The following is a 15,419-nucleotide window of genomic DNA, read 5'->3' on the forward strand; positions in this document are numbered from 1 at the left end:
CCAGATATATCTCATTTTTTCTAGGAATAGAGCAGGGTTTCCTATGATTGCATGATTTCTGTTTGGGCCAGATCACTCTCTGCTTTGGAGGGTGCTGAGCACCTCACTCACTAGATGCCAGTCCCTGTTGTGATACCTCAAAATGTCTCAAGACAGTGTAAGTATCCCCTGGGAAACAAAAGCATCCCTTGTTGAAAACCACTGAAATGGTCTGAATCGAGTTGCTGGTTTAAAAATAACTTTTTCATCTGTTTCAACCCATTTGCTTTAGAGTCAGAAGTGTAAGGATGAATTGTTTCAGCTCAACCAAAGGGTCCTTCAGCTGGGAGAGAAGGCTGCTACTCAGCAGGCTCAAATCAAGAAAAACTGCATCACAATTCAGCTGTTAACACAAAGCCTAGAGGAGGCTGGACACCAGACTGAGCTGCAGGTAAGGAGCGACCAGGAGGCAGTGGGGTAGAGAGGAGTGGGCACAGTAAAGAAATAGCTTAAACACATCAGGAGCATGCGTTTTTAGGTAGGCAATGCCTATTTGCCTACATAAAATGCCAAAAGATAGGCACTGCCTTGCACATGAAGTTAGGGACTTAACTGGCAAGCCTGATGCAGACCCAGCTCCTGGCATCGGAGACATTGTGGATGGGGGAGAGACATTTACACAGGCTACTGAGTCCTGTCGAGGAAAAGGGAGAGCAGCTTCACTCTCAAGGGGAGCAAAAAGCCACGGCCTCCACCATGACAGGCCTTTAACTCTGGGCACAGTACATGATGGTCCTCATTTTCTATGCACAGGTTGGCTTTTGGTGGTTACTTTTTACAGAAAACAAAGGAGCCAATGCCGCTAATCACATCACAGAAGACAGATATTTGCAAGTGAAAATGGAAAAGCAGTTGAACTGGTTATACTCCAAACTGGGGAGTTTTAGCATGGATTTTAGGAAGTTACAGTAAGCACTTGCTGTCTCAACTCAGAGTGAGGGAGTTTTTTACGCAAAAGCAAGACTCAAAGCGGCCTAGGTACATAGCAGGCCTGATTCCGCATGGGAGAACCTATCTATGGGTGTGGGTCCTGTGTATCTCCAAGTGGGAGCTGGGCCCATGCCACACAGAACAGTCTCCTACCCAAGCCTTGGAAAATACGTGGATTTCAGGAGCTTTTGCAAATACCCGCTATCTAGAAAAGGTAGCAGAAAGGAATTAAATTTTGATGGTAAAAGAGTACATGGGTACAACCCCTCTGAAGGACAGTTTGGCAAAGTATGTATCAAGAGCCTCTAGAATGTCAGTATCCTCTGACTTCATGATTCTGCTTATTGAGTTTTACCTGAGGATTGTGGAAAAACTTAGTTGGAAGTATTTTCATTGCTGTGGTATTTATAGTAGCAAAACAGAATTGGAATCTATCTGAATCATTCATCTACAATTTACTGAATGAGTCAGTAACTTATGGTACAGGTGTTAAAAACCATGTTTTCAAATAATATTTATTGTCATGCAAAAATGATCAAGATATAATAAAGAGGAAAGCACAGCATATAACACTGTACCAGTCTTACCAATAAAAATACTGTGTGTAGAGGAAGGGATAAAGAATGACAATACAGTGTCAGGTGTGGTCCTTGGACTGCTGGGATCATGCGTGACTTAAATTTTACAATTTTTGCTTTTCTGTAATTTTCTGAAGTTTCTGCATTAAACATGTGTCAAACTGCTATTTCTTATACATGTGAGATTGATTTTTTTAAAAACAGGGTGACCAAATTCAAAAACTTGAACTTGATCTTGAACACATGAATCAAGAATGTCAGAGCCTGAGCCTGTCATGGTCACAGCTGAGAGAGACCTTTGAAGAAAGTCAAAACCGGGTGGGTATATATGATGGTCTGAGACACCGGGTCCCATCTGGGAAACAGAGGCAATGAAGTTCAGTACTGACAGAGGCTTGTCAGGACTAGTCCATCCCAGATAAATTTTCAGGCTGGCCTGAGGTTGCACAGCTAGTGGGGCACTTATGAGGGCCAGGACTGAAGTCAAGTCTAGTCCAAACTTATGTTGGCCATAACTAGTCCAGGCCATATGAAGAGCTATGCCTCAGTTTAGGGAAGGAGGCCTATAAGCATGTCCTTGGGTGTGCCCTTTACAGAACTGATGAGCCAGAGGAAACCTTCAGGGTGGCATCTGAGGAAGGGACATAGTATCAGATCCAAGGCCTCAGGGCAGAGTAGACCCAATGGGTAAGGAGCTTCATGCTCCCATCTCACACATATTTACACATGTACAGTGGAACCCTGAAATTGCATGTTGGTGTATGTAACACCTGCTGGCTCCTACGCTCTCCTGCTCCAGCATTTATCCAGTGCTTGCCAGGATTGCAAGGTACAAAGATGGAGTCAGGGAACTCACATCTGTGGACAAACATGAACCTTGGGGTTCCCTGCCAGTCTGAGGTTCAGGCACACAGATGGGTAGCCAGTTCGCCCTGGGAGATCCAGATGCTCAAGGCGGAGGATAGAATGGCAGGTGTGTAACAGTAGGAGGTGTCCTGAGGACCAAGAGCCCAGTGCAGACTCAGATATGGGTGCCCTTGGAGGGCCAGGGCTATAGGGAAGAAAGAGGGTCCTTGGGAGAAGCCACCCAGAGCACAATATAGTAGGGGTCTCTAACCAACGTGGCCTCAGTCCCAGCTGCAGCCTCACTTGAGTGTGATACCTGAGTGCTTTCCTCCTGCTGAGCCTCTTTGCTGGCTCCCCTACTGGGTTTTGGCCCCACAGCTGGACTTGGCGTTGGTCACACCTGGTCTGAAAAAGTAGGGTGCTCCTGTAGGCTGTCAGCTTTCCTATTGCAAGCAAGCACTTACCCAGAGATTCTTCTGTATTTGGAGGTTTCTGTCTCTGTTTAAGTGTGAAAGGACCCTTGAGAAATTGCCTTGGCCAATTTGAGCCCTTTGAGGCTAAAAAATCAGCCAGTGTCACAGGCAGAAGGTACATTACTTAAGCAATCCTGTTGCAACACGAGCTGGTTTCCACTTCTTTGTTACTTAGAAGATTCCCTCCAAAGCCACACTGATGAAAGTCCAGAGGAGGGAAGTAGAGGCATCTACAGAATAATTAAGGTACCTATAGGTGTGCCATGGTGAGGATGGGCATGATGATATGAAGATACCTGGGAGGGAGCTATTGTTGTCACTGGAGCATCAGTGGGTGGTTCTGATGAGGAAGATCTAGGAGGTGACTAGTCAAGAAGGTTGGACAGGTACAGCAGGGGAGCAGCTTGGGGGAAGTCTCAGTGCCATTTTTTTTTAAACTTGGTGACCAAATCCAACATTCTATTGGTCCAGCCTCAATTCAAGAGGAGGGCTCAGAGCCCACCTCTCAGTGGGTGAATGGCATAGCCTCCACCTGTCAACTCTGGAGCTGAACCAGCTCTATGTGTGCTTTACTTTGATGAAGGGTGAGATGAAAGGACTGGAAAGAATTTAGCATGTGGATGCTTACGTGCTAATTGCCCATGTAGATAGTCACAAAGTAGGGTTGCAGGGACTACCATGCTGGGCCTGCAGCAGCCTCCCTGCAGAAAAGGTTGCTGTCAGGCACAGGGGTTCAGAAGGGTGGCTGTAGAAGGTGGCAGTGAGGAGTGTGAGTGTGTTCAAAGAAAGAGTACATCAGAGGAAGTAGGGGGCAAGATCAGAGTGGGAGTGCCATTGGGATGCATAGGCACTCTAACAGGGCCTCAGATGAAGCTCAAGTCTGGGTAGGGGGGTTGCAGAATGACCATCTAAAGAGGGAAACTCTAGAAGAAGCTATTTTTGGTGGAGATGTGTCTTAGCACAGGTTCTTCCTTCTCTTTTCCTCAAAATAGCACAGTACCTGTACTGGAAGCTATTCTTGTACAGGTGTGTCTTTCTGGGATGATCCTTGTCCTAGAGAACAGCTGTGTGTTAGAGTGATGATCTGGCCCTGCAACCAGAAGACACCGGCGTTCAGGCTGCCTGTCACTACCAAATCCAATAAGCAATGACAGCGATTGACTCTTTTATGAGCACTTTATTCAGATGGCTGACGATCCAAGAAGATGGCGGGTTCATACCCTAACAAACCATCTTCCCTTTTCTTTCCTGGCCAGATCTTTTATAAGGGGAGGACAATCAAGGTGCGATGAGGGCTTTGAAATTCAGAGAGGATTAGGTGAGCAAAGCTGCAGCATTCCTGTTCTCAGCAGTTAGCTGTTCCCAAGGAGCAGGGGTGGTCACACAAAAGGCCTGGATGCCTCCAACATGTTCCCAGTCTTGAGTCCCCTTCAGCCCCGGAGGTGGCCTCTCAGAGATATGAGGTGACATAGTGACTATTGAAAGGAATCTGGGCTGGAGGTTTGCAGCCTCACTATCACACTTGTGTGGCCAGAGTGGGCATCCTCCCTTTCTATATGGCCACTTTGAGACCTACCCTGACTGTGACATTTTTTTTGAATTTTTATAAGAGTTTATTTGAGCCAAACTGATGACATATACTAGGTAGCAAGATGCCCTCCTAAGTGTGACATTTGATGGAGCCTCAGAGGTGGGTAAGGGCTGATATGACCAGTTCTTTTAGGGGCCAAGGAAATACTGTGCATTCTGAAGCCCTGAGAATCAGAGTGAATGAAATGGTGTTTGGATCTGATCTCTCAATTGCTTAGGGAAAATACTTGCCACACAATGTACAGTTCTGTCATACTGACTCAGCATAACTCTGTGAGTTCTGTGCCATCCCCTGTGGCTGAGGGACTTTACCCCACACCTACTCCCAAGTTCCTTTCTGCATTCACTATGTGTTAATTACCCTCCATGACCATAGCATCTGAGAGGTCTTAGGATGTAAATTCTCCACTTAAAGGAAAATGACCATATCCAGCTTGCATGGGTTACAGTTTTTAAATAAGCAGACTCTAGTGAAGTGTGCTGGAAGGTAAAAATGGACAGAATATACCATGATCCCCCCCACGGATCCAATGTGGAGTCTCAACATCATCGTTCTGAGGATCATATGCACAACTTTTCCTGACTCTCTTACTGAGCACCTCTGGCTACATGGGAGTTCCAATGAATAGGTTCTTTATAAATCCTGCATTCTACTGCAGACATAGTATCACAGATGAGAGAAATGGCTTACTTGCCCTTCCAGTTGTAGGGTATCCTTAAATACAGAATCCTCTATATCTGGCAGTGATCCTGCAGTTCTCAGCAACCACACCACAGCTGTTGTGGCCTTTCCCCTAGTATAGCTGCATGGAGCCAACCTGAGGCTGAGGGTTTATGCTCCTGGCCAGCACTCGCATAAGGTCCACCAGCTGCAGAAGGAGATGGAGCAGAGTGTGCCTCTGGGCTGCATGGCCAAGCTACAGGAGCTGCTAAAATGGGATCAGTGAGTAGTTCAGCAGCTCCACCAGGATGCAGCCCCTAGGAGGAGGCAAGGAAGCTACTGGAAGTACAGTGGGTACATGGAGACAAAGGCCCTGAGGTTTCAGCTGATGGTGAAAGAGAGCATGCAGTTGGATAACTGGCATTCAGCCAAAAACTACCCTAATGCCGTGGGGAAGACATCCCAGCAGCCATCCTAACTCCATGAGGATTGGTTGTACAGAAGCTGTGAGAGCCCAGTTTTCATGTTAATAACAAGAGACTCAACAGATGCTAAGGAATGATCATGGAGGGGCAGCGAGCCTCTCAGGGAAGGTGTCCCCCACCCCCTCAGAGAGCAAGCTGATCCTGAAGTTCTCTTCAGCCTGGAGGTCACAGTTCCTCCCAGATGCAGTACGTCCTTTGAGGCTGCATAGGGTCTGCAGTAGGGCCCATGGCTATATGTCTGGGACCACACACTGAATGCTCACAGGACCTGAAAGATGGTGATAGAGAAAGGTTGTAAGTGAAGTGATGGGTGCTGGTCCCCCCTGTGTAGCCCTGTGGGACTTCAGGCCTCAGCATTCCATCTCTTCTGATTTCAGAGAGAAGCCAGAAACTAGATTTTTACATGAACACTCTCAGTTTCCAAATGATACACCTAATTTAAAAAGAATCTAAACCATTATGCAGACTGAAAAAAAAATCCAGCCAAAGGCACATAAGGACTGCAGAAGTTACTTACTGGAGGAACATCTATAAAGGACACATGGATAAAACCAAAGTGGGGTAGGATCAAGGGTGGGAAGGATGGCTGGGGTGAGGGGGGAGTGGTGGGGGAAGGAAAATGGAGACAGCTGTAGTTGAACAACAATAAAAAAAGTTTTAAAAAGTTACTGGATACACATTGATCTAGGTATCAGGGACACAGAAATGATACAAAAGCAAAAATCTGTGCCCTTCTGGATCCTATATTTTAGTGGTGGGAGACAAAACAAAAATGCATAATATGAATAGCATGTCAGATGGTGATCAGTGCTGTGAAGTGGGAGGCTTTCCAATTTTAAACAGGATAGCCAGAGAAAGTGGCCCTTAAGCCAACACTTAAAGTTGTTGAGGCAGCAAGCCATCCAGTAACCTGGAGGAAGAGGGCTATAGGCTGCAGGAGCAGCATGTGCAATGGCCATGAGGTGGGTATGTACTTGGTATGTTTAAGAATAGCAAGTATGCGAGGGAGGCAGGAGGAGGGCAGACAGTAAGAGGTCAACAAGGTAACAGCATAGACTTGGGGAGCCTGCTGTGTGCAAGGCTCTGCACTAGGCATCAGGATATGTAGAAAGAGAGTACCTGCCTTAAAGGGAAGCAGGACAGTGCCTCAGAGCATGGACTGCAGAGATTGGGATCCTGGCTCCCCCACCTCCCAGTTGAGTTACTCCGGGCCAGTTACTTAACTTCTCTGTACTCCTGTTTCCTCATCTGTATAATTGAGATACCAGTAGTACTCACCTAAAGCATTATTGTAAGGCATGAATGAGTTAGTATTTTTAAAGTGCTTGAATTGTCTGTGGAACATGTGCACCCTGTGCAGGGGTTTAATTTAAAAGTCCAAGAAAACAACTTGATCCTGAAATATTGAAACACAGTTCATGAGGAAAAGTTCAGGGCAGAAGGAATGTGGAGATCAGGAGCCAGAGGGCAGTGAGTGCCTTCATGGGGAAAAATTAGAGCAACACTTGAAAGGTGGGTAAAATTCAATATTTCTAAAACATAAATTCTAACAAAGAATGACCTATCAGGATTATGCAAAAATGTTAAGCTGGAAATAAATTATGATAGATTATTGACAAAACAAAGCAATTTAATCAGAAATTCCTTAGAAATACTTAATAACATGTAAAGGGTAAACTCACTTTGGAGTCATTTATGATTAAATTTTTAGGACAAAGCAGTTAGCTAATTCTTGAATTACAAAACAAAATAATAGTTTGGTAGCTAGGAACAGACATTTTTAAATTTTATTTTTATTTTATTGTATTTATTCCATTGCCATTTATCCCACATACCCTCTTCCACCTCCATCCATTAACATACCCTTCCACAATCACCACACCATTGTCTCTGTCCATGAGTTCTATTTTCTTCCTCAATCCCTCCATCCCCACAACACCCACCAGCAGAGTGCTTCTTAGTTCTGTTTGTTGATTAGGTTCGACATGCATGAAATCATATGGTACTTGTCTTTCACTGACTGGCTTATTTCACTTAGCCTAGCATAATGTTCTCCAGTTCTGTGTATGCTATTGAAAAGAATAACATATTCTTCTTTTTTATGGTTAATAATCCATTATGTAAATATACCATAGCTGTTTTATGCACTCATATATTGATGGAAACTTGGGATGCTTCCAAATTTTGGCTGTTGTAAATAATGCTGCAATGATTCTGGGGGTGCTTATGTTCTTTCCAATTAGTGTTTTGGTTTCTTAAGACAGTTCCCATTTTTAATTTTTGGAGGTAATTCCATACTGTTTTCCACAGTGGCTGCACCAATCTGCCTTCACACCAACAGTGCAAAAGGGCTCCTCTTTCATTGCCAACACTTGTTTTTTAATTTATTGATGATAGCCATCCTGACCAGTGTGAGGTGACACCTCATTGTGGTTTTGATTTGCATTTCTCTGATGATTGGTGATGTTGGGTATCCTTTCATATTTGTTAGACATCTATTCAAAAACAGACACTTTTGAAGAAGTACCTATTTGGGTCCTTTGCCTATTTTTTTAAATTGGATTGCTTTTGGTGTTGAGTTTTTTATAAATTTTGGATTTTATCAGCTGTATTGGCAAATATGTTTTCCCATTCTGTGGGGTGTTTGTTTTGTTTTGGGGGTCTTTTTTGATGGTTTTCTTTGCTGTGCAAAAACTTTTTAGTTTGACGTAGTCAAACTAAATGGGACATAGTCCCATTTGTTTATTTTTTCTTTGTTTCCCTTACTTGAGGAGATATATCAGAAAAAGTATTGGGAAGAGAAATGTTTAAGATTTTACTGCCTCTGTTTTCTTCTAGGATTTTTATGGTTTCAAGTCTAATCTTTTAGTCTTTAATCCATTTTGAGTTTGTGTGTGGTGGTAGGTGGTCTAGTTTCATTTTTTTTTCATGTATCTGTCCAATTTTCCCAACACCATTTATTGAATAAACTGTCTTTAGCCCATTATAATTTGTCTCCTTCGTCAAATATTAATTGACTTTAAAGGTGTGGGTTTATTTCTGGGTTCTCTATTCTGTTCCATTGATCTGAATCTCTGTTTTTATGCTATTACCATGCTGTTTTGATTACTATGGACTCGTGGTATAGTTTGATATCAGGTAGCATGATTCTTCCATCTTTGTTTTTTCTCAAGATCACTGTTGCTTTCTCAGGTTTTTTTGTGATTCCATATATATTTTTGGAATATTTGTTCTACTTCTGTGAAATAAGCCATTTGTGTCTTGATAGGAATTGTTTTGAAACTATAGATGGCTTTGGGTAGTATGGAAATTTTAATAATGTTAATTCTTCCTGTCTGTGAACATAAGTATGTGCTTCCACTTATTTGTATCCTCTTCAATTTCTTTCTTAAGTGTCTTGTAATTTTCTGAATACAGGTCTTTACACCTCTGGTTTGATTTATTCCTAGGTATTTTATTCTTTTTGAAGCAACTGTGAATGGGATTGTTTCCTTAGTTTCCCTTTTCAATAGTGTATTATTGGCATATAAAATACAACTGACTTCTGTATACTAATTTTGTATACTGCTACTTTACTGAATTCATTGGTCAGTTCTAATACTTTTTTGGTTTTTTTGAGGAATCTTCAGGGTTCTCTAAAAATAGTAGCTTGCCATCTGATCTAGAAACAATGACAATTTTACTTCTTCCTTTCCGACTTGGATGCCTTGTATTTCTTCTTGTTTGAGTGCTTTCTTAGGACTTGAATGAGTGGTGAAAGTGTACGTCCATGACTTGTTCCCCATCTAAAGGGGAATGCTTGTAGTTTTTATCTGTTGAGGATTATGTTGCTTGTGTGTTTGTCAAATATGGCCTTTATTGTATTAAGGTATATTCCCTCTATTTTTGCTTTGCTGAGGGTTTTTATCATAAATAGGTGCTGGATTTTATCAATTGCTTTTTTGCATCTATTGATATAAGCATGTGGTTTATATCCTTCATTTTGTTTAGGTGGTGTATCATGTTTCTTAATTAGCAGATATTGTTTCAACCTTTCATCCCCTGAATAAATCCCACCATATCATGGTATATGATCTTTTTAATGTATTGCTGGATCTGGTTTACTAATACTTTGTTGAGGAATTTAGCATCTATGTTCATCAGGGACATTGGCCTATAATTTTCCGTTTTTGTAATGTCTTTATTTAGGTTTTGGATTTAGGAGAACACTGGCCCTGTAAAATGAGCTTGGGAGTCCTCCCTCTTGAATTTTTTGGAATAGTTTGAGGAGAGGTGTTAGTTCTTCTCTGAAGGTTGATAAAATTCACCCATGAAGCCATTCAGTCCAAGAATTTGTTTTTTGTTGACTGCTTCAATATCACTAACTGTAATCTGTCTATTCACACTCTTATTCTTCCTGATTTAGTTCTGGAAGATTGTATGTTTCTAGGAATTAATTCATTTTATCCAAATTGTCCAATTTGTTGGCATATAGTTGTTCACAGTATTTTCTTACAACCCCTTGTGTGTGGTATAAGTTGTTATTTCACCCTTCATTTTTTCACTTTGTTTTTTTTTTATGAGCCTAAAGTCTTGTTTATTTTTTCAGGGAAGCTGCTCTTGGATTCATTGATCTTTTGTATTTTTTTTTAATGTTTTTATTTCTTCTCTGATTTTTATTATTTCTTTCTTTCCACTCACTTTGGGCTTTGTTCTTCTTTTACAAGTTCCTTTACTTGTAAAATTAGATTGTTTGAGCTTTTTATTGTTTCTTGAGATATGCTTGTAATGTTATGAATTTCTTTCTTAGGACTATTTTCCCTGTGTCCCACAAATTTTGGGTTGTTGCATTCTCATTTGCATGTTTCAAGGTATCTTTTGATTTCTTCCATTGTTTAGTTTAGTAACATGTTATTTAGCTTCCATGTCTTTCTGTGTTTTTCACTTTTCTTCCTGTGGTTGATGTCTAGTTTCATAGTATTCTGGTCAGAGGAGATGCCTGATAGAAGATAGAAGTCTTCTTAAATTTATTGAGACTTGTTTTGTATGTGACATTTTTTAACTTACTCTATATAGATCAAAGGTTATCTATAGTTACTCTCAAATTTGCACACTTTAGCTAATTTCCACTTTACAGTAAGCAAACCTGAAAAGATTCACCCTAAAATGTAGAATATTGGGCCCTGGCTGATGTGGCTCAGTCGATTGAGTGCCAGCCTACAAACTGAAGGCCGTAGGTTTGATTCTCGGTCAGGGCACATGCCTGGGTTGTAGGTCAGGTCCCCAGTTCAGGATGTGTGAGACAACTGATCAATGATTCTCTCTCATATGTTTCTCCCCCTCTTTTTCTCCCTTCCTCTCTAAAAATAAATTAATAAAATCTTTTAAAAAATAAAGTGTAAAATATTGGTTTATAACTTTCTTTTGTAGCAGGAAGAACATAAAAAACAGCTTAAAGATACAGAAGAGCGGATAGAAAAATTGGAAATGATTTCAAAGAACATGGAAATGCTCCTACAAGAAAAAGTGGCTGAGCTGGGACAGCAGGTGAGTGAGGGGGTTGTGTCAGTGTATGCTAATATCCTCCTTCAGAATTGTTTTTTTTCTTTTATGGGTGTTTAAGTAGTTGATTCAGGGAGCAACTGTCTTGTAACAGAACTCAAAAGAACCCTATATTCATTTGGAACCACCGAATCTGGGGCTTCGTGTAAACTTTATTTAAGGTGTATTTTCTGAGGTGTTCACATAACCGCAGAAAAGATATTCATTCAGTCATTCCAAGTACCTGTTATGTATCAAGGCATTGTTGTGGATAAACCCTGACATAAGCCCCCAAAGACCTTACATTCTGGAGGCAGAGACAGATGTAACAAGATAAGTGACCTCAGGTTATAAGAATTGTTCTGAAGAAAATGGTGATGGGTGGCATCTGGTGAGCATAGTCAGGATATGGCATGGCAACAGACATCTAATGATGAGAGGCCAGGCTGACATTTTAGAAGGGAGAATGCTCATGGTAGAACTGTCCTGTGCATTATAGTGCTAAGTTCCAACAGCACCCCCAGTCTCTGAAGCAGCTGTAAAAGGGCACTCACAATTCTCTGCATGTGCTAAAGAATATGTGAGATCCCCAAGGAGGAGATGCATTTCACACAGAGGGAACAGAACAGGTACATGTCCTTAGATGGGACCACACATGGTATGCAGAAGGCCACTGAGGAGTTATTGTGGCTGGTGTGATCTGTTGGGTGGGTATAGGTAGGCAGGTCCCATTAAGGTCAGCAGTTTGGATTTTAATTGCAATTAGAAGCCATTGGAAGAGTTTAAGTAAGAGCATGATATGATCTATATTTTTGAAGTAATCACCATGGGAAAAAAAGAAATAATCTGAGCTGCTGTAGGAAGAAAACAACAAAAGTCACAGCTGCCCTTATCAATAAAAGTTTACAATCTCATTCAGCCAGCAATTAAATCAGTAAGAACTAACAGGCAGTGGAGCAGCCAGCACAGGGAGTGCTGGGAGGGGTGACAAGCTCCGAAGAAAAGAAGAAACACAAAAAGGCAAACTCCAACTGCTTCAAAAAAGTTCTGTTGCAGTGCTAGAAGAAATTAAAGAAATGTGAGAATCTGTAGAAATATTTTTATTACATAATAATCAAGTATGGTTTATCTCAGCAATCCTGAACTGAGCCCAAATGGATGAAACATTCGTGTTGCCTCTTGCTCTTGAATCATGGTGGAAGTTTCCCAGGCTAAGCTAGTCTTTGGAGCCTGCCCCCTTTCTTGTCCACTATCTTGGCCTGCTCTGCCATCCACTGACCCTCAATGTCTCCCTCATCCTCACTTTTCCTCCCAACTATCGGATTCTGGCTCCCCCTTACAGTCACTCCTTTGTACACGTTGCCTCCTCTTACCTGGCGAGACCAGTTCTAGTTCAGTTTTGTGGCTGTCGCCCATCAGCCCTGCCCAAACCCCCTGGCTAGATAGCATTCTGAACCCTTTCTCCCCATTGAACTCCAGCACCTCTTCCCCCTCCTTTCAACTGTCCTTGGACAGCCCAAAATACCCAAAGCAAATATGTAGTGTACTAGGGCCATGCGCACCTAGACCTGACCTGTGCCACCACTCCTGACCTCACCCACAACCCTTCCTGCCTCTGGGTTCCTGGGTCAAGGAGCCCTGTTCCTACCAGTTCTCTGCTTCTCCTCATAGAAATACCTTTAGAGTTGTCTTTGAACTCACCTGCCTGCCCTCATAACTCACCCCTGCCATTGACTTAGTTCCAAAACCTTGGAGTACAGTGGGCTCTTTCCCTCAGCTGACCCCCACCCACACCATGTTCTCATCTATTCCACCAGTTCTGCCTTCAGAGTGGAGACAGAACCCAGCTACTGCTTGTCCCAATCCCACTGCTCCCACAATCATCTTTGGTATCTGAACTGGTGTCTTATTTCTTCTAACCTGTTAACATGGAGTGGCAACAGTCCTTTCCAAATGTGGTTGAGGTGCTGTCCTTACTCTGCTCAGAACCCTTCAGTTTTCCCAGATACCTTGAGTAAAAGGCAGTTTTTACAGTGGCCTCCAAGATTCTCCAGGATCTAGTGCCCTGCCCAGACAGCATGGTAGGTCTGACTTTTCAGTTGGCCTCCTCACAACCATGCCTTCCAGTTACAGCCCTCCAGGCCATTCTGTTACCCACATCATGCCCCAGCTTCTGGGTCTTTGCACTTATTCCTCCCTCTAGGACATTCATGCCTTGACAGCTCCATGACTTATTCCTGTGCTTTATTCAGACCCCTGTTCAAATGTCATGCAGAGAAGCCCTCTCTGTTCACCTCAACCAAAATAGGAACCCCTCCTCAGCTGTCTCTCCACTGCTGGGTTTTCTCTCAGCACTTCTTACCCTCTGACACACTGCATATTTGTTTCTGATGTATGTCTACTAGAATATGTGCTCTATGAGAGCAGGGTTGTTGCTAGGGCAGTGCCTAGCACACGAGAGGTGCTCATTGAATGAATGACTTCAGTGTTGACTTAAGCCCAAGGTCAGGATATCCTTGCCTTTGTATGTTGAACAAGGACTCATGACTAGAGTGGCCTTGTGTCCCCATTGCTGAAATTCCTATGGCTGTTGTGTGTGTTGACTGCACCAATTTTAAGGGTGAATACAGTGTCTTGGTATGTCCTCAGTGACATGATGGGCCTAAAGAGCAAAGTTGGATGAACACATTTTTTGGCACTCTTGACAATTTCTTTGCTTTACATTGTCCTGAATAGTCCTTTTTGAGGCCTAGATTTTGGTCTTTCACGTCTTCATTTCATGGTAAAATCTTTCCGAGTTGACGTAAACTTTCTCTACCACACAGTTCATCACATTCTCAATTTCCTCTCTCATGCCAGAAAAATAAAAATTGTTATGACATCCAATGATTTTATCGGATCTGTAAAAACTCCAAAATTATGGGTTTGTATAAAGATGGAATAAAAGGAGGCAAGCTGGTTGTGTAGCATTTCTGTACTAGATTCACAGTAAAGAAAGTATGGCTTTCTCTCCTCTCTAGTTTGAAAAGAACACAAAATCTGATTTGCTGCTCAAGGAGCTGTATTTGGAAAATGCTCATCTGATGAAAGCACTTCAAATCACAGAAGAAAAGCAACGAGTAGCTGAGAAAAAAAACAGAATCTTGGAGGAAAAAGTTAGCGCTCTCAACAAACTAATTAGTAAGATGACTTCAGCATCCTTCTCTGTATATATAGACTGATTGTTTTCTTGGAATTCATTTTGAAAGAGCATCTTTCATGATGCCATAATTTTTTATGGCCCATTGGTCATATACACCTGGACATATGAGCCAGATACTGGGGAAATAGACACATTGGGAAAGACTACATTTTTATTAGCAGTCCTGGATAATTTCCTGGTCATTGGTGAAGTCAGGTTATAGAGGCTCTCAGCAAAGAGCTAAAAGAAAACACAGTAAAACATTTCATGTTGTGTTTTGACTTTGGCTGAAAGATTAAAATGCAAAATTAGGGCTCTGTACAGTTTTACCATTCCACCATTACTACTTTGGGTTTAAATCATTAGTACCTTCAATGGTGGTTCTATACAAACTTTCCAGAAAGGCTTCACTCCCTGTGACTGTCACACAGTGGTAAATGACAAAGTCAGGGACTGCTGCAGCATGGGATGATGTTTGGACAGTGCTTATGTTAGGTCTGTGGACTCAGGAATAATGAATGGTATTTACTGCAAATGCAATCTTTTCCTCACTGAAATGTCATCACACTGGAAATTGTATTATATGTTTTAAAAATGTGTAGTTCTGTGCTCTGGCCAGGTGGCTCAGTTGATTGGAGCGTCATCCTATATACCAAAGGGCTGTCTGTGGATTCAATCCCCCGGTCAGGGTACAAACCTAAATTGTGGTTCAATGCCCAAGTGGGGCACATATGGAAGGCAACTGATCAATGTTTCTCTCTCACATCAACATTTCTGTCTCTCTCTGCATTCCTCTCTAAAATCAATTAAAACACACACACACACACACACACACACACACATCCTTGGGTGAGGTGTTTTTTTTTAAGTACTGTTTTATATCAAAAATACACAAATTTTGATTATTTGGTTTACTGTAATATGAAGAGTCACTATTTGCAATAAACTTTTTAATTAAAATTTATTTAACTTCTTTGTTTTTAACTTTTTAATTATAAAATATTTCAAATGTATAAAAAATAGTTTTATGAGAAACAAGTATAAAGCTCAGTTCTTGGATAGGAAGACTTAACATTAAGTATTACATTCCCAATAAAATATAAACTACCCCAGTCA

The 15,419-nt window shown here is 41.8% G+C and overlaps 1 protein-coding gene across 8 annotated transcripts in view; it reads left to right on the forward strand.

Annotated features, from left to right (window-relative positions):
• The window catches only part of NINL (ninein like), a 221,110-nt gene extending 205,995 nt beyond the window's left edge, over window positions 1-15,115 (forward strand). For 5 of the 8 annotated variants that reach the window (XM_036009413.1, XM_036009416.1, XM_028523570.2 and 2 more), the window contains 4 exons: window positions 272-430; window positions 1,752-1,865; window positions 11,012-11,128; window positions 14,143-15,115. In XM_036009413.1, the coding sequence (XP_035865306.1) occupies window positions 272-430; window positions 1,752-1,865; window positions 11,012-11,128; window positions 14,143-14,343 (591 nt within the window). In that variant the 3' untranslated portion in view covers window positions 14,344-15,115. The remainder of the gene's footprint in view (window positions 1-271; window positions 431-1,751; window positions 1,866-11,011; window positions 11,129-14,142) is intronic. The other 3 variants (XM_036009414.1, XM_036009418.1, XM_036009419.1) reach the window with 3 other exon arrangements.
• The last annotated feature ends 304 nt before the right edge of the window (window positions 15,116-15,419 follow it).

The sequence above is a fragment of the Phyllostomus discolor genome, chromosome 9 (genome assembly GCF_004126475.2).
Source record: "Phyllostomus discolor isolate MPI-MPIP mPhyDis1 chromosome 9, mPhyDis1.pri.v3, whole genome shotgun sequence".
Taxonomy (NCBI): domain Eukaryota; kingdom Metazoa; phylum Chordata; class Mammalia; order Chiroptera; family Phyllostomidae; genus Phyllostomus; species Phyllostomus discolor.